We start from the raw sequence: 21,158 nt of genomic DNA on the forward strand, positions 1-21,158 counted from the left end.
ATCAAGGTCCTTTCTGCTGGATGTTTGTTCTCGTTACTTGAAGTCAGATATGTTCATTACTGTTCAATACATTATGATAACTGTGTACTAAGTTCAGTGCACTATAGTACAGCCTAAATAAAATCTAAAATTTAAAAGAATTATAATACAAATGTATTTTTGAGTTACTATATAAATTTATGGAATGTGGAACAATATTTCCAATGTATACTATTTGGAACTGCAACAGTGTAATACCAAATAATGAAATCAAACATTGTAAAATGTTGGTATTCTGAAATGGATTTGCTATTTGTAGTATTGAAAAATTCAAAAGCCAATCCTTTATATATGTAAAAAGGATTGGCTTTTGAATTAATTTTGAATGTATGTGTGTGTTCTATTAAATGTACTTAGTTGGTGGTTGATGAAAATCTGTATATATACTGTGTGCGTGTGTATGTCACTGAACTCCTCCTAAACGGCTGGACCGATGTAAATGAAATTTGTTGTGTTCAGGTGGATTTGAGAATGGTTCAGATTTGCAATTCGATCCAATTTAAATTGATCATTTAGTCAATTTTTATTTCTAAATCGTTGTTGATTATGGAGTGTTTTATATTGGATCTGACAGACTGCTATGACACATAATACAAGTGAACTGATACTTAACAGCTGTTAACACTTTCAGCTGAAGTTCATTAAAGAGGAAAATAATTTGTTTACATTAAAATTTTAGACAATATTTTATTATTGTAAACTGCTTTATCAGTAGTGTAGTGCAGATTGCAGACGAATCTAATTTTAAATTTTAATTGAAGCAATGATCAATAAACCATCTAATGCCATGGAAATGTATTTATACACTGTTATAAAAACTACCTTATCGTACAAAGCTGAGAATGTTTGCACATTAGGTAATCGAATCTGGTTAGCCTTTGATATTATGAATGGCATTTTTACTGTAGTTGAAGAAAAGCAAATGGGGATAACACACTCTTGCCCTTATACTAGAAGTATATACCCTTATACATATTTATTAATCAGTGAAAATATCAAAATCACTTAAGCACTAAAAATTAATCCGAAACCAACATATGAGACCATTTTTTGGTTAGTGCAACAGCATACTACTCTTATTGACCGCAGCAACTATTTAGTTGTACAATACACTTTCGTCATTGAGAAAAAGAGGCAACCTGTTATTGTTATTGAAATTGTCGAAGAACTTCAATAAATTATTACGGCATGTTGGAGGGAAATACAAATCTTATAAAAATTGTTTCAGTTTATGACTTCAGGATCCTAAAACACTGTTCTTTAAACTTAAATCTAAAATGGATCAGGAGATTGGAATAACTTTGAGTAACTATTGATTATTTCAGGACAGATTATTATATCGTAGAAAAAGAATACATAAATATATTGTCCGGTTTTACAACAGGAAATTGCGTGCCGCGGGTAACTGCTAGTAGCCTTATATTATTATCTAAACAAAAGTCACAAAAGAATTAATATATTTCATAGCGATGTGTATATAGCCCTTCTCAAAAAAATTTGTTTCTACTTTTAATTTTAATGGAGTCCTTATTTTTCTGGGATAAACAGTTTACAATTATAGATTTCATATGGTTTCAAACAATAATCTAAACCTCATTTTGAAACATCTAAAAATCTCTACAGATATTTATCTCCCTTCTCTGTAAGTTTACTTATGTGTTCTGCTGCATCTTATACTTCATTGAAAGTTAATTTGAAGATCTCATTAGATAATTTGTACTGTCTGAATCCAAACAAGTAAAGTGTAAGAATAAGATTCAACTGGACAACATAAAAACAATCGCAAAATCTTGAAATTTGGCATTTTATACACTGTTGATAACTTTAAAGTAAATATAACACAAAAATGGTGTTTACAAAAATGATTTAATTTTTATAAGCTACTTACTATGACTTAACATTAAAAATAGATTTTGTGACTTGTAAATTGTATAAGGTCTAGCCGAGAGAGTCAAATCTGTTCATACATTTATGTAGTGAAAGAAAAGAAACTTTTGTGGAGATGTATTCAAAGCTGTACAAATAAATAATACTCATATATTCAAAAAGTAACTCTTCTGAAAATTTTACAAAACGGTTATGTTTGGAAAATTTAGAGTTCTGCATTAAAACTATTTGTCACAGCGTGAATGAGCATATTATATAAAAATCAAAGTCATTTGATCGAGTGTATCTATAGATAAATAAATTTAAACAAAATTTAAAACTTGAATGTATCTCAAAATATTGTATTGTATGTCAGCCTTTCCACAAGCTGTATATAAGGAAGGCCCTTTGCACATTATATGATTCTTTCCGGCCAGGAAAAAACCAGACGAGCAATTTTTCTTAGTTGACTGTTGAAGTGCAGGAGACTTTTCATATTGCACGGTTACAACACGGGCACGATTTGTATCCACGTTGTAGCCGTCCAATGTTGTCCTCCCGCCTCAGTAATCTATGTGACCAAATGCATTCTTTCACACTAGATGATTTTACTCGTCCGGGCGCTGTACCTAACAGTGTGCACTTAGTCTGATTTTAGGTTGTGTTTTGGCAATGTCTTCAGTTTGTGTGTTTCAGTGGCTTATTTAAAAGTTATGGAGAAATAGGTGTTGAAATTTTGATACCACTAGTTGAATCAAAAGCTATCCATCTAGTGCAATTCATCAAAAGAAGCAAGTGACATACAAAAGCAGTTTTGGTCGTCTTTTCTCGGTTTTCAAATAATATGTAGAAGGTCCCAATTTCCTCACGTCCCTGATTAATTGGAGGAACTCAGAATTGATTGCACCTTTTTCTTTTCCGCCGACAATACAGTAGCCATGCAATGACTCATATCAGCCATGTTAATATACGCTGATAATCCGCATTAATAAGACTGCACCTTCAACAGAATTGAAGCATTGTTTTCGATTCGTCCAATTGTCTTTTTCCTGTCTGGGCTTATTTGATTTTCATTCAACTCGATTTAAAACCGTTTGGTCTTTTCCCTGGACGGACAGAATCGTGTGATGTGCTGAGGGCCTAAGGAATCACAAATGATCCAGGTATTTTGCGCAGTCATGTGTTACCTTAATATCTAAATTGGTTTGAAATTTCATTAAAATTGTTGACAAGTACATAATTTTAGCAGTCACACTGTCAATAAATTGATCATTTTATTTTAGGATCCTTAATTTCCAAATAATAAATATATAGTTGATCATAAATCAAAAGTTGTTCCTTTATCCAATACAAATTATTATAGTTGGCCATTTATAAATTAGCCCATAAGAGATGTTTTGAAAGTTCTAGGTGGTTTCAACTGTATTTTAAAACAAAATCAAAACTTTTGTAAAGAAAACTACTATGAAGATTATTTTTAGTTTCAGTTTAAAGTATGTACATACCAAATGTCATCAAAAACAAACTGTCTCTGCTTTAGCTTAAACTGCATTTCATGCAAAATGAACATGCAGTCTTATTGAACTGTTGTATTAGAATTGTAAATATATGAGTTTATATAAGGAGTTTATGTATAGGATTGATAATATATTGAATATATTTGAACAAAATTCACTCAGTGCATATTTTTTTAATTAATTTTATTTTTTGTAGTATATGATTTTCCAATAAACATTGATTTAGTAATAACATGAAACCTTTATCAAGTAGTAAAAGTTTAAATAATTGACATTGAAATAATAATTCAAACAAATTATTAGCACAGACAAACATTTTTAAAGCTTTGATCCCATTTGAAACTCTGGTCATATCAATTTAATTACGTCATACTATTTTTATAAACATACCTATATAAAGTATGTAATTTTAAGTCAAACCTAAAAACTTTAAAGCAAACAATTACTTTCTTCTGTATCAGTAATTCTGTAAGTTTTAGAGAAACCAATAGAGAAATTTTCCTTTAGAAAGAAATTGAGATTCAGTCCATTGGTTTCGGTGGGGATCAAAATATGAGGTTAGCCAGGAAAATTACTAAATAAGAATTTTTTTACTGAATTCCTTCTCTGTGTGCATTAGTTTAACTAGTTGCTGCCTGTCTGACAGATAAATCTGAAACAACCTGGCAGTACACTTGCTCTTTGATTAGGTATGCCATCTTTGGTAGTTTGGGCAAGGGTGGTGAATTTCCCCAGGAGGACCTGATAGGTTGTTTTAGGCGGTTTGTGGACCTGCTGAAATCATAGACTGGTAGGCCTCATGATGTGCTTCCAGGGTGTGCAAAAGGCCCTTGAGGCTTAAATGCATGGCAATAGACGCCCCATAGAAAAAGAAGAAGAAGAATATCACTAATGCTAACTGTTTACAACTTACTAGATCATACTCAGAGACATAGTTCTTGAGCCGGTACAATGAAACATTTCCTATAACCTCAGGGAAAGTTGATATGAATGATAACCAGCAGTAATTTTCCACCTCTGTTGTGTGGCCTTGCTTATAAAGCCAAAGGGATATAACTTTGGCCAACTTAGGGTGCAATGGAAAATTTTCTTTCTTTAAACATGTTGGTGAGCAGGTTCAGTGGTGATATGGTTTATATTGTATTGTTACTTAAGATACATACATTTTTATTATGAAAATTAATTATTGTTAATTATTTTTTTTTAATTTAACTAATGAAATTACGATATTTATTAAGATATTATAAGATATGAGTATGTATTAATCATGTACATAATTGTTCACATTGAGGTAGAAACCACACTTTTTCAGTAGATAATTACAACAAATAGCTTTAATTTATGTTTTTACAAAAAATGTATCTCTTTTGGGGTGATAATTTATTCAATAAGGTATACTTTACGTATATTATGTTCAAGGTTAATATTCTAAGCAGGAGAGACATTAAGCGAACAAATAGCCTGTTATTGTGCTGATGATAGTGCTGAAGAAACAAACACACTGGGATAACCAAACATCAGAATCAGCAATTCAGCAATAGTATAGTAGTGACCGTCATACTCAGTCAGTCAGCAACAAGATGTGGCCAAGTGTAGTAGTCGTGATTGTGACGAGTTATGTAGTGTCGAGTGTTGTCTCTATGCCAATGCTTGAGGACAACGATATCGACTCAGAATACTTTTTGCAAGATCTGACCAGCAGGACCAAGAAGTCACCAGTAGATGACAGCTCAGACAAGAAAATCCAGACTACACCTACTGACAGTAAGTCCTCTGCAGAATTAGTCACTTTGCTCGCACAAGACATCAAGCAAAAAGTAGAAGATTTGAGAAGTTTCAAAGATGCTTATACCAAATTGGAAGATGATTTTCTTGGAAGTGCGAAAGATAGTAATGACAGCTCTTTAGAGGAAATTGAAACAGAATTATTGGCTCATGAAACATCAAAACCAGTAGAAGAAAAGGTAACCATTGATGAATTGTCAGATGACGATGAATCGCTCAGAATTGCTCGTCAAAATTACGGTCAGCTAACTGTAGATGACTCTGGAAGAAGATCAGTTATATTTGATGGGAAAACCTATCCTGTAGAAAAATTGAATAGTCCTGTTTTGAATTCTTACTATAATAATGAAGATCCTTATATAGCTCAAGAAAACCCGTATGCGAGACATGTTGAAAAAGGCGAAATTCAGGGAGAACTTCACATTCAACCTGTAAAAATTCAAACAATTACCCATCAGCCTCATCCTCTGAAACAAATCAAACAGCTAATTCCTGGAATCCTTAATGCCTTAACAGCATTAGTCAAACCGTTTGAAAATGCTAACCCTCATCCTACTGCCACAGCAGTGCCAGTGATCGTGAAGCCGATTCATGCCCACATAAAGCCAGTAGTCCATAAGAAACCGGAAGCCGTCATCCACACAGTGGCAACTGGCTCAAAGAAACCTGGGATTTTCTTCAGTAAACAGCTATTTTTTGGTATTGGTACTGATGACAAGGTGGATCACCATCAAGAGGTTCATGGAGACGTCCATCATGAAGTACATGGACAAGGACATTACTTCTTCATCCCTGTGATCGCCGCCAATCCTGTTCTGTCGCCATCATACTACCCCTTTGGCAGTTTGGATTCTTCCTACATCTACTCATCATATCCAGGATCATATTCTAACTATGGCTCTTTCTATGGTACAGGAGGATATGGGTATCCAGACGAACACTATGGCTATGGTTCCCTTTACTCTCCAAGTGGTTCCTTTTACCAACAAGGTCATTCTTCATTGGAGCCGGTTCATCCTGTAAGCCCTTCTGCTGAAAAGGAACATGACCCTTTCCCCTCTAATAGAAATGCTCCAGGAAAACCATACCAAGAGCAGGTAAACAATAGTACAACTCTAGGTGATTTTATGGGAGAAAATAATCAAAATCTTGATGGACATAACATGGAAATTGGTCAGTTAAAGTTAGATATTGCAGATGAGCAAGAGAAGGTTAGGAAACTGAAAGAAGAATTGGAACTTAAACCTGATTCCAAAGAGAAACAAGAAGTGCTACAAGGTAGTAATGAAATGGATAAACTGTAGAAGTTTGTTTTATGGTGATAATCTTAAGAAAATGAAAATGTGTCTGACAGAAAGAAATATAGATGTGTTAGTCATTGTAAGCTATTTGACTGATGAGTAAAAATGGACAACTACTTGGTGTTGTCTAAAATTAAAATCCATTTTGCTTCATAAAAAATTTTTTAAATTTACTGTTAAGTTTTATCTATAAAATAATGTCTTCAAGTTTCTTACATTGATGATTTATATAATAGTTTTTCATTTCACTTTTTTACTTTTGTATATAAAATGATTCCTTTCGACACATGTTTTTAATTTATTCCTCCTTTATTGCTTAAATGTTACAAGGTGATACGTCTATGTACTTCATGTGCGACTTTCTTTTTGGGGGGGGGGAGAGAGGGGGATTGTTCCCTTCTTTTGGCACTGCTAAGTTTGTTAGATACTTTGAGGCTGGTGAGTAATATTAGTTTTAAAATACCATGAACATCTGAGACAAAGAGATGAAGTTCAAGGTGTTTCATTGGTTAGTTACGTAGTTCTAAATAGTTCATTAGTATTTCATTCCTACATTTATACTAAACCACAAGAATTCCAAGTTATGCTGTTTGCAATTGTTCAAAATAATACTAAACAAATCATTTCTATACATGCTTTGCTAATTAAAAAAGTGAAAAAGTAATGGTGAAACGATTTTCAGGACACCATGAAGTTATATCGAGTGAAAAGTACACATCTAGGTAAATTCTACAATTCTTATTGCAACATTAATTTCTCAAATTTTCCAATTGATAAAATATATTTCAGACAGTACATGATAACAATTAAAATATTTTCTCATTAGAGATCAGGTACGTTTAACTTACAAAATAACTTAATATCCAAATATTATCTTTAAAAACTAAAACTTCAAAATATACTAAGCTCTTTACATACTTGACATAACTAGAATTTACACAAGGAAATAATGGTTTCAGATCAAGGTAAGTAAACTTCATTGTGTTTAAGTTATGTAATATTGTGATGAAATCTGTCTATAAATTGATATGTAAAACTAAAACAACTAAAAATTTTGTGTTATGTTGTTGATCTCAATTACGTAGCTACTATAATAACTTGTTTCCTTTAATTTAAATTTTACTGGTATTCATATTGTACTAACTCCTTTGTATATAAATTTAATAAAAAAAAGTACTGTCCTCCAATAAATCTATAAAATATTTTGGCAATATGTAATTTCATAGATATACAAGTAACAATTTAAGAACAAATTCTTGAGTTGACAATGATCCCTTCCAATGATTTTCAATAAACGTAAAACAAATGTGTATTATAACTTCTATTGCCGTCTAGTTACTGCAGCCCAGCAAGATGACAGGTATAGAAACAATTCATTATTATGTATTGGAAGTTAAACTGTGACTTAATTTAAAGAGTAGTGATGCCTTGTTATCCTTTTGTTCCATTTAATGTGATAATAAAAGATTGAAGGTAGTCCATTTAAAAACCACTTTTTGATACATTGATATTTTATCGAAAGCACACATTTCATTCATAAACAAATATATTTTTAAATCCTCTTTTATCAGCTGTCTTACATTGCCTGGAGACCATGAGGATTTAATTGTTAACAGTCAAACAGTAAAAAAATTATAAAAATATGACAACCACATTTTAAATTTTATTAAATATTGTTTACTACGAATAAATATCTTTTGTTTGGGAATGCCAAAATATTTTACAGTTTATAGCTGTTTATGGAGACATTTTGGGTCCTTATGGTATTTTACATGCAGAGTTATTTTAACAAAAACTACAGAATAGTAATTTATTTTTTACAATGTATTGGGTTATAAATGATGAAAATGTTATTAGATAAATTTTTATACCATAAATATGATTTCTGATAAATAAAATCATAATTTAGTAGGTTTTAGGATTTAGTTAATCGCAACTCAATTGCATTTTTTAATTTTACAATTTAACTATTAAGAAAGGAACTGTTTATAAACCAAATTTATGTAAAATTTCATTAATGTCTAAAAATCCAAAATTCAAGAGTAAAGATTTTAGTTTGTATAATCTACACTTGTATCAGGACTGATGCAACTAGGATGGTATACCATGCAAGTGCACAGGGTGGAAGCAACCAGAAAACTTGAAGATAAGAAGGGATAGAAAAAATGAAAGTAAAAAACTAATAAGCAAAACCATAGTGAAATTAATGTATTTTTACTTTTCTCTAACAGTTTAAAAATATGTTCTAAATTAAAAACCAGTTATTTCATCAATAAGGTGAAATACATTATGTCATAGTGCTTTAGTAATCTGAGTTGGTTGGTGTCTTGGGATGGCTGTAGAGACAAGGATGTAATGTTGTGTGTTGGTAGTGGCAAGGGGGGAGCATGGCTTCTCCTGCGGGAAGAAGTGGGAAATGGTCAAGGGATGCAAACTATGTTATAAAATTGATATTTACACAATAGATCAATAGACAAAACTATTTTTTTAAGACATATTAAGATAGGATTTAGGATTTTAATCCAAAATGTTTATTGTGGTGTAAGAAATACATTGATTGTTGCTTGTGTTGGTTAAGTTTAAAAGTTGTAATGATTTCTCACAGGTGTAGTAGTCAGCCCTTGTTTTATAGATTAGATAAATCTCTTAAATAGTTTTATTTATGTAAATGTTAAACCATTTTTATTATTTGTATAAATCATAATTTCTTTGATCCTAATCATCAAGATTATAATATATGTACAAGATTAAAACATAATAAGGTTAAAAATGTCTTCTTCTCCAGGAATAGAAGTTTGTTGTCCATTCATGTGTTGTGCCTTTAATTAAAGAACTCCTCCAGGCTGTAGAAGGCTTTTTCCTGGAGCCCGCTCCAGAGTTCCTTCTTCTGGTTAGGTGGGATATTCTTCATGTCTTTAGGCAGTACATTGCACATCTTGATCCCAAACAAGATGGTTGTTGGCATAAGAAGTTTTGTCGGTAGAAATTTCTACTATATCTTGTATTGTGTCCATACACATCTCTAAGCCTTGTTAAGCCTCTTGTTACACAGATGAACATAGTTTCCAAGATATAAATGGAAATAACAGTAAGGATCCTTAGTTCCTTTAATGTGTTCTGCAACTGTATCGTGTATTTTAGCCAGTAATTACTCTGATGGCCCTCTTTTGTAATTTCAGTGTAAATTGCAGGTTGGAACTCGATAAGCACATTGTCCCCATACAATAATTCTATGTTGTAGGTGACTTTAGAAAAGGGCATGATATACTGTTTTGGTAGCCTCTGATGAACTGACTGCTGAAGTTCTCTTTGTGGTAAATAATGCAGAGATTGTTTAAGTGAATGTCCCAAGATATGTTTCTATCAATTGTTACCCCTGGATGTTTCAATATGTTTACATTCTGAAGGTTAGCGAGTTCTTTTGAGATATATTTATTGCTAAATACACTGGTTTTGTTTATTAAAAAGAAGGTCATTATTTATGCAGTATTAATGTTGTCAGTGTTTAAACATTTTCTCAGTTTTCTATAGCTAAACGAAGTTTTAATTCACAGAGGTTTCTTTTATTAAGATGTTTTTGTTTTGTGAATAATTTAACTATACACATTTTTGGTAGTTCTATTGCACCAGATTTTCCAGACATTCCAGTGTTAAACATCTACAATCACTCTGTTGATTTCCAGATTTGTGCAAATAGCGTCTATTGGAGTCACAGAGTTGACTATTATATGTGTTGGCGGGAGCGCTATTCTTCTTGTGTTGTATGATGACAAGAATTCTGTTGATTCTTCTTGTCACTAATGGATATTTATTTTGTCTAATACCTCTCTTAAACTTTGAAGAAAAGTATCTATAGAGTCATATGGGTCTATACACAACTAGGATACACAGTTGTGTTTTTATACTAATTTTTATTTTTACTGAAGATATTTCACACTCCAACTATGATTTTCTATTGAAAAACAATCAATAATTTGAGTCTGTGTTTTATTGATAAACCCAGTGGTCCTGTGTATGGCAACACCTCCTTTAATGTGATTTTTTTACTGTAGGCAGGCGCAAGTGTGTAGTTTATTAACTTGGCATCATGCTTAAGACCACGTTCAGTAAGTGCAACTATGTCTGGGCTACTGGAATGTAGTAGGTGGTTAAGCCTATCAATTTTATTTCCCATTCTGTCAAAACTTTGATGGGAAACGGTTATTTTCATATGTGTGGACTTTTGGTATTTTTGAGACTTAGTGTTTCTTGCTTCCGAATGTTGTTTGGATAAGTACGGTTTATTTTTTTGTCATTCATATTTCATGGCTTATCATGGTGGTATAATCTAAAACGAATTTGACTGGTGTTCTTCTGGAAGACACATGTTTAGGCATACGCTATTTAAAAATTAACGTGTTGCAATTATGATTGCGACAGAATTATGCACATTATCACACACTTAAATAATGTATATTGAAAGTTTCAAATAACACGGGTTTAAAATGTTGTTAACTTTCAAAAGAGTAAGAACCTTGGTTCCGAACAAAATTAGTAACAACAGACTTAGTGATCAAACTCTGATGTCCATACATTCCAAAAAAGGCAATAAAGATGTTCTCAAGATGTCTATAAGTCTGTTTGCCACAAAAAAGTAAAGTGGTTATGATTTTGTTTCTGTAAATTGGGGACACAATAAATTATTACTGGCACATAACTTGAGTTCCTATCTTCAGCACATACTTTTAGAGTTTCTATAAATGATGTCACAATTTAATTTCCGATGCGGGCCCATAAACTAATGTCTTAATGCTGATGAACTGCTAAAATTATGATTATCTGTTATTACTAATGATTTATAATTTATATTAAATATACAGTTTCTCATTGAAAAATCTATACTGAATATAAATTATTAACCATTAGTATTAACATATATATTTTTAACATTTTGAGTTGTAAACATTTTAAAAACTGGATAGTACAGTTTAAAACTTTAGTCCAATGTTAAAAGGTCCAATGTTAAAGTCTCATAAAAGAGTGGAGTCTCGTATGCACGGCTGGCAGCTGACTAGTGTTCTCTCATAAGAGCCAGCTCTAGTGAAACGACCTTAGGTGTCACCCCATCAGAAAACAATAAAAAAATACCTTGTTAGGGGCATAATGGAAAATGTCTCATTTTAAAGATATGTGTAGTAAGTATCCAATAGCTTTTTATGGTTGTAAAGTTATTTTTTTATGTTTCAACAGTATCGAATAAGGTTTGATAATACTTTATAAATAACCTATAAAATGCATTTGGAAGAGTATTCACTACAAATCTCTGTTTAAAGTACAAATTGCTCCACAGAGTCATATATTATTTAAAATGTTATATATCTCACAACTCTATGACCAAAAATAAGGTTGTAAAAGTGTTTTAAGTTTAACATTGTTCTTATAGAGCTAACAACAAGATGGCTGCTAGTACAGTCGGTTCATAAATGCAACCCAGCTGTCCACACACCCTTCCACCATATCACGAGTGCCCCAATCACTTCAGGAAAATCTTTTGAAAAGATCCACTGTATGATGCATATGTTGCCTTCAATCCACTTCATATGATATTCAGACCTCGGTGATCACCTCATACCTTGAATTGTATACTTTTTCCAAGTTTAACCTTATGTTATAAGACCCCACATTTAATGAAGATGGCTATACCATTCTCAAAGCATTGTGTTTCTGTTGTAACACGTAATGATAGCAACTGTAATCCTGTTATCCTTTCAAACCATCCATTGTCAATAATGAAATATAAAAACAAAATATGAGTGTCAAAACTCACTTGAAAATATCTGTAAAAAACACTAATTTTTCATATTGCATGGAAGTATAAAAAATTAAAATTTATATGTTATTTTTCTTGTGATTATAAAGCTGGTTTTGATGAGTTTTTGTTAACTGGGTAAATACTGAAAATAGAATTAATGTAACATTGTAGGTAATAAAGGTGAGGGAAAGAAATAATTATTGGATGAGCATTTAAAGAAGCCTCTCCCGCCAGTTGCTGATGAGGAAATCCGATTTCTGTCTGCCTGTACATAGGATAACTATAAAATGAGATCACCTGAAGCGTTGAAATTTAGGATGAATTCAAATTCTACATCAATATTGAAAATGGTAAACATCGGTCCATTGGGAGTCTCAATTTCTATGTATCAAAATGTGACTTTTATTATTCATTTAGTCTTTATGGGTAACTGTAATGGCTAAGGAAAAAAAAACAGACATTAATTAGTAAACAGAGTATTTTTAAACATTCTCTTTTAAGCCTTAGCTCTTGGCTATGCTGGCTTGTTTTGGGTCACTGTGGCTATTATTCCTATCATGATTGAACCTCCCCAGGATTTGAACCAGTGACCTGTGACCAACGAATTATAATAATGGAACGCGCACTGGGCCGGAGAAACCGAGCCGAAATCCTGGGCTGCGTTCCGAGTCTGCAGGCGCTGGAAATGGGCAAGAACTACTCCGCCCATATGGCAGGCATTATCGTAATGATCTAACATCACTTTAAAACGCCTTCTATACTTAATACAATTGTTAGATACTACAATTTATTTATTATTACAAATGTTAGTAGCTGCTTTTTACCGTGGATTTTTATTTTTAGTAAAAAAAAACGGATTTTGTACAATATCAAAATAACTGAGATTTTGACTTTTATTTTTCTTACAAAGTCGGAAACAAAGATTACAGGCATTAAAATATTTCCCAGATGAAAAAAAAACAACTTTTTATTGACAGTATTTTATTTCAAAGTAAACTACATAAAATTTACAAACATGACACACTTAATCTACATGTTAGAAAATAAAATTATTTTGACCAATTTTTTGCCTTCTAAGTTGGATTTTCTTATAATGTCAAAAGTTTTCTGTTTTTTTTCGATGTGATGAGATATTTTTTTTTAAAAATAGTTTAGTCACAGTTTTAATTAAAAATAACTCGTGGCTTCCAGTGAATTCGTCAACCTAGAAGTGGTCGCATTTGTTTGAGATAACTAGAGCAAATAATAATATTTTACAATTTTCAATACCGTACATCATCACTTGATCTACTTAATTTACCCTTAGATTTAAAAATCAATAAAAAGTTAATGTGTTCTAAGATCAGCATCATTGGCATGGAGTACAGAACTCGGTGAGTTCTTGCCCACTTTAAGCGCCTGCAAATCCACGGATACACTAGTAACGCACAGCTGTGTGCGACCGGAAAACACAACATGTGGCTTATGGGCAATGCGCGTTCCAGTAGTATAGTTCGTTGCCTGTGACTGTATCCACTAGTCTACGGAGGAGGGCAAAAAACAGAGTATATTGTGAAGGTGAATCATATGACATTTTCAAGTACTTTTCAACACATGTTATGAAGTTACTTTGATGGTTTGGTTAGTCTTGTGTAAAGCGTGAACAATCTTCGTAGCAAGCTAATCAAGAAAAGAGTGTTTACTGTGTTTTGGAAATTAAAATTAATGATGAATAATGTGATTGATAATGAATGTCATATTATAAGAAGTTGGAAAGTTTCTTTCAACTGACTTTCTTGTCTGTCAATTAAGTACAAATAATTTATTAGTTTTAAACTAACTTTACGAATAACTAGTGTTATAATTTGGAATATAGCTCAGAACTGGAAAACATGGTATAATTTTGTAATTTACTTTTTTACTTAATTAATAATAATAATATTAAGCATATAAGAGTTTGCATAGCCTAGGATAGTGCCTTTGAAAACTTCTATCCATTTGAAAAATCAATAGATGTTTACCAAAGGGCAATTTTTTTCATGGCTATACATATGAAGTGAACTCGGATTGTGCCTACTTGTATAAAGAAGATGTATAAGGAAATGTTAAAATAGATTTATTGATTTAAAATGTAGGTTTGTACATATTTGTATATTTAAAATGAGCTAATATGAAATTTAAAATTGACTGAGCGTATAGTGGAGTCTCTCCCACAAATTGATGATAAAAGCAGTTTAAAAAAAAATCTTTTTAAGTGTTTGTCTGTATAAGTTACTTGACAAATTTAAATCGAATTAATGTAGAGAGTTGAAATTTGGTGTGAAACTACACTTCTACTGATTTTATATTGAAATTTAAAATAGTTCACATTGGTCTGTTAGGTACCTCTTTCCAGTACAGGTGTTTAACTTTGTTTAGTATAGAAAAGCAATTTTAGCTGATGAAATTACAATTTTCTCATATTAATGTTCTTGTCTCAGCTGGTATTAAAATTACGTGTAGACTATACTGTATACTACTTGGCCTGTGCTTGACAATAAAAATAGTTATTTATTTCATACATAAATGTTTTGGTGTAAATGATATTTATATTTTTTTGAACATAAAAAATAAATATAAAGTATCAATAAAAACAAATTAAATAGTGTAATGTTACCTCAGACTTGGCTGTTTAAATTAAAATTTATAAATGTATGTCAAAGCTAATGTGTTAAAATATATAAGATAGGTAACTTTTTTATTTTATTAAAAATGAAAATGAAATTATTCAAAACATTAAGGACAATGGTTTACAATATTTGCATATTTTGTTGTTGTTTATTCAAATTTTGAAGATAAATATAATTATACATCACAAATGCAACATGCCCTTTGATTTGTTCCAAGAAGACTTATCAGTCAAGATTGAGCTGATCAATTTTGTAATATAAAAGACAGTGATCTTTTTAGCAAATTTCAGTAATTACTTAACTTATAATTTAATAAATGGTAAACTAATAACACAAATTGTTATTTTTAAATTCTGTTCAAGAGGATTAAAAGATACTTGCTCACAGTACATGCTCACAATTTGTGTTTGTGCTCATACTACTTGGGACAGAATGAATATATACATGTACAATGGATTATGCAACATACATTAAATTAAAATACTAGATATAAAATATTTATAATTTCCTTCATGCACTTTTGTTTTTATTTATTTAATCAGAAGTGTGAAAGAATAAGAAAACTCCAGTAAAATAGATGGAGGCTGTTTCGAAAAAAGAAATTAAAACAGCAGAGATAACTGGTGGCAGTAATTTAATGAACGACTTATTCTGAGTTGGTAAGCTATTCTCAAAACTAATAGAAGACAAAATGACAACTAGATTTAAAATCTAATTTGTTGATCACTTCTGAAAATGTTTGCACTCTAGTGAGGTAATAATCAATACTATTTGGATGCAGTATTCCCTATTCGTCATGTAGTTGTGAGTGGTTAAAACATAACCTAACTTTTCTAATATATTTCTAGCCTTATGATCTCTTGTAATTGTTTTAACAAAAATAATGATAGTTTTAGTTTCACAATGCAGCTGGTGCATGATGGAATGGTATCACCTCGTTATAACTTTAAAATCCACCCTAATGACCTGGGGTGATGGTACTTCACATCTACAAAGGAGGTTTGAATATTCTTAACTTTTCAAAAAAAATGGGATGAGATTTTTGGGACAGCCAAAGCATGCATGCATCCTTACATACATACGAGATATGCATATTCATGTATATTTAAATTATTTATAATTTGGGAAGGAGGCTTGGACTTGGCATATGGGGCAATCTAGACACACATTTTTAGTACATTCTGTCATGAGGGTGATAGTAATAACAATAGGAAGATTTCTATGAAACCTTTCTAAATTGAAATTATTGGAACTAAAACTCAAAACCAGACCCATCTTAACTTTGTTAGCGAAATACCATTTATAGATGTAAAACTTTGCCATCTTTGCACTACTTAATTGATTTTTGTATTATAGGTTACAGTATAGTGAAAATGCAGAGACAAATAATAATAATAAAGGTTCACACAGAGGTAAGATGGCCAAAAACCTTTGACACAGGAACCTAGTTACACTCCTTATCATGATATTAACAAAAACAGGCTGTGTAGCTGAGGTTTTGAATGCGGATTTGCCAAACAACAAGTATATGAAATTATAAAATACAAAATATTTATTTTACATTAACATTTATTATTAACATTAAGTTGTAACTCTGGTACAGCATTTTTAGAAGTCTTATCATGGTATGTTTGATATACCAACATCACAATATTGAAATTTATAAATTCTGTCCACTCACATTTTCTGTATATATATATATATATATATATATATATATATATATATATATATATATATATATATATTAAATTGTATAAATGGCAATCGCCTTATTTAATTTCAATAAACATTGAATCGCAAAAAGTATTTGCTCCGCCGGGAGTCGAACCCGGATCTCTCACTTGCCGGGTGAATGTGCTACCATTACACCACAGAGCGCTTACTTTTTCCGATTCAATTATTTTAACGCATATGTGACAGATACGGCCAAATACAAAATAATTGAATCGGAAAAAGTAAGCGCTCTGTGGTGTAATGGTAGCACATTCACCCGGCAAGTGAGAGATCCGGGTTCGACTCCCGGCGGAGCAAATACTTTTTGCGATTCAATGTCTATTGAAATTTTATATATATACGATATATATATATATATCGTATATATATAAAAAAACAGCAAAGACTCAAAACAGGTGATGTTTTTGAATTATCTTACCAAATATAATAAATTAAATTTATTAGATACATTAATGTTGTACAATCATAAAATATTCATACGACTAACATCTCTTATTATACAGATAAATACATTCAGCTGTGATTTAAAAACGATACATAACAAATTATGTAAAACATTGGAGTATCAAATGTTCCCTAGGAATTCCAATATTAATAATTCACTTCCTGAGTGAAGACATGATTCAAATTTTAAATTACTAAATATAAAGAAATAGATAACAAAAAGTCAAAAAGTCTTTTTACAGTTTGTACTTGGTTTTACAAGGGCAATTAAATTAAACTTCTGTATTGTATTAACTATGTATAGTTTTCTTTCTTCTTTCAGTTAGTCCTGAATATATCATTACTTTGTGAAAGCAGTAGTTTTCTGTAATAAAGTTCACTCTTCTGATCTTCCATTTCAGCTAATGCCTTTTCAACACGTTCTATTCTGTCTTTTGATAAATTATTTGGAGTATTTGCATATATAATCTTTAATTCTTCTAACTCTTTCTGCAATTCTGTCATTTGGCTGATAAGTACATCTTCTTCTCTATTGATTTGAACAAGTTCGTTTTTATTTCTTTTGAATGGACCCTGAAGTTTAGGTTTTAACTGGTTTTTATTCAAATGAGACTCAAATATACGATTTTTAATCTTTACTTTTGTGTCTTCTTTGTTTGAATATAATGAGTTACCATAAGGCTTTCCATTTTTGGATTTGTTTCTGTTGAATTTGTCTTTAAAATTGTCCACAAGCTGCTGATGCATCAATTCATTTTCTGAATCATCTACTCTTACAGTTGGTTGCATTTTTGGAAAATCAAACAAATAAGGTGACTGTAAGATATCCGACGAACCAACAGAGTTAGACTCTTCAAATTCCTCTCCAACCAAGATATTTAGACGGTTTAATGCGGATGGAATAAGATGAAATAAAACTGTTTGTAACGTTTTGTGAACAGTTTTACTGATTTCACATAATTTATAATCATGTTCTTTACACCTAAGAAGATTTCTCCAGTTGCTTATGATTTGTTCTGTTTCATCAAGTAATTCATTCACTTGATCTAAATATTTCTGACAATCTTCTTGATTGGCATTTTGGATTTTATTTGTGTTTTTAGTATGTGGAACATAATGTTTTTGGATATAATTTTCAAAATTCCTTTCATCAACTAATACTCTTGGATTTTCAAGTGTTGACGTAAAATACATATTTATTGGAAAAATATCATCATAAAATATATTACATATTTTTATTGGTTCAAAATTTTTTTCTAGAATCAATCCTCTTTCCACATCAATTGGCCAACTGCTTAGAGAAAAAATACCCTTTAATACATTGTCAAACATTTTTGCATCATTAAACATGTGAGTCTGAGAGTACAGTGTACTTTTAACAACGATCTTAGTTTTGTAGGTGAAACATGGTAATTCAGGGATTAAACTGTCATTTGAGTTACCTTTTTGCCTATTAATGCCATTTGCAAGAATAAGAGTAGAATGGTAGTGAAGAGGAAGAGTCCAGGGTTGATCTGCAAGGTTGTTGATGGACCTGACTATGGAGCTGTCAATGAGAATCACCACACAGGAAAGCACTGACACAATGGCACACACACAGCTGACAAACATCCTACTGTATCAACTGAACGCCACCATCCAAGTGTACCTGTTGCTGAATTGCTGATTTCAAGGCCTATTAGTAATCAAACAACCTGTATACTTGATGGTATAGTTATCATGCAATACCTGTTATTGAACAAGACCGTAGAAGAATTGACTTCTCATATGACTTTAAATAACGTCAAACTATTCAAGCTGTATACATGCTGGGTTGTTTTTTATATTGTTGTTCTAACCTTAATAATATTATTTAAACATATCATTCCTAGCACCTTCTCAAGAAAAAAAGATGTTGTGCACATCAGTTTCAAGAAACATTAATAGTTTTGACAGCTAATCCTAATCATACAAAGTTGTTGCTATAAGAATTCTTTTATTTAATGTATGCTGGAGTTATATAGATATATAAATCTTCAGAAGAAGTGGCCTAACAAGAAAATAATCATATATAAAGTGCAATATTTTTGTGTATTCACATATCCAATGAACACTATCTATTTATATTATATATTACATAATATGTATTATAGCATGATATGATTATTATGAGATATAAAATAAAAGATAACCATAGGAACAATCCCCCAAAATATCTGACAGGAGTTCTGAAACACTCTGTGTATGGTGTATACACTGTTCCAATAGAATTCATACCTTTTAAAAAAAGAAACATTTTAGTGCAATTTTTCAATTAATATTCAACCGTTTCAAAATGTTGGACCAAATCATAACATGTTTTCAATGTTTAAAAATATCTCTTATTTTTAAATTTTTTCAGTACAAATGAAACACTACACCTTTGCAAATATATAACCTGTACTGAATTACTTTTAAAATGACAGGTCAGACATGAACATATAAAAAAATAACCCTAAAAATAAATATTGGGAAAAATGTATATACTATATTAAATACGAGATATATTATATAAGTAGATAATATATTGTCATTCCCAGTTCTCTTTCGAAGCCATTTGAATATAAATACTGCCTTAAATACCATAAAGAGATCTATAAGTCATATAGTACATTTTTCTATGACTTTTTGATATCTTTGTGCCCAAGTTACAGAATTGTTATTTTATGCTTAACTTACATTTTGAACCAGTGGACGAATAGCTGATGGTCGGCGGTGGGGAGATCGACAATGAGCCGCAGCAGATGGGCGAAGATTGAGTAGGAGGATTGGGCGGCGAACACAGGGTTCTGTACCAGTATGAACAATGCTCTGACATCATCCTTCGGGTGAAGACTAGAGATGGAAGATAATCAAGTGTTTAGCTAGGTTAAGTTATAATAATTACAAATAGACCACAAGGAATGCTACGTTAGTGTAACTTAAGTGACCCTCGAAAATTTTATTTAATTTTCTTAAATATATTATCTTTTTACAATTCTTAACATTTATAGCAAACTCAAATAGAACCGGCAGGTCAAGGCTTTGAAAATAAATACATGTAGTATTATGAAGAATAATCAGCTGACTTAAATCAAAGCGTAACATTGACCCACCACTTCTATTGAGTTTATTCAGACGTTGGTTTGGTGACAAAATTAAACGCAGAAGAACCACAGGAAAAGATCAGACTAATAATAGCCAACATTGATCTCTAAAACCTAAAGACTAGTTAGAATATATAGTGATTTTATAGAGACTTTATCAATTGTAATTCTTGTGCATAAATAATACCCTTGCAATATAAATCATATATGTAATGGAACTATACACATTTTTATTGAAAGTTAACAAAAAAGATTCATGAGTTGTGTACATTTAAGAATTTTCAGAGTTCTATCCAAAGTCTTTTATCAGCATTACATTGTATGTCTACAATATTGCTTGACATGTTAAAGCTTACATTCTGTTTTCCTCTAGTAGGGCGTTGATGATTGATTTCAGAACAGTCTTGTGGACGATTGATGGCTGGAACAAACATTATAGATTATTCAGGCTGTGACACCACATTGACCTAACCTTGGACATTCTGTTCCGATCTGACCTGACCTGACCTGACCCAACCTTTTTGTTCTTACCTTCAAACCTGTAGATTGGTAGAACAAGAAATAAGTGTCTCCTAACTCAAATCTCTATTTTAGTTGTAATAAACTTCCAATCATCTACATTCTGGATTATCAGATAAAAAAAAATTATATTGTGATTTTAGGTACATATTATTATTATTATTCTATTTTTATATCTTATGTGTATTTATATGAAACGTCAGCTCACACACTCTATATGTTCCTTTTCATGGTTTTTGAATACATCTGACAATAGGGACCTGTCCCCCTGGTTTCTAAGGTTCTGATGTGTTATGAGAGTGTTTGGTGTTTAGTTTATTAAAACAGCTGATTATTAAAACATGTATTTCTAGGATGCTAGTCTCAATCCACTAACCAAGTATCAACTTATTTATTTATCATGATAT

General features: G+C 31.3%; 1 protein-coding gene across 1 annotated transcript in view; it reads right to left on the reverse strand.

Moving 5' to 3' along the window:
- Positions 1 to 21,158, reverse strand: part of LOC124371791 (probable E3 ubiquitin-protein ligase HECTD2) — a 47,759-nt gene that overhangs the window by 11,811 nt on the left and 14,790 nt on the right. Inside the window, exons 7-8 of the mRNA XM_046830146.1 lie at positions 20,589 to 20,653; positions 19,826 to 19,981 (exon numbers count right to left, since the gene is read on the reverse strand). Coding sequence (XP_046686102.1) covers positions 19,826 to 19,981; positions 20,589 to 20,653 — 221 coding nt within the window. The remainder of the gene's footprint in view (positions 1 to 19,825; positions 19,982 to 20,588; positions 20,654 to 21,158) is intronic.

The sequence above is a fragment of the Homalodisca vitripennis genome, chromosome 1 (assembly GCF_021130785.1).
Source record: "Homalodisca vitripennis isolate AUS2020 chromosome 1, UT_GWSS_2.1, whole genome shotgun sequence".
Lineage (NCBI taxonomy): Eukaryota > Metazoa > Arthropoda > Insecta > Hemiptera > Cicadellidae > Homalodisca > Homalodisca vitripennis.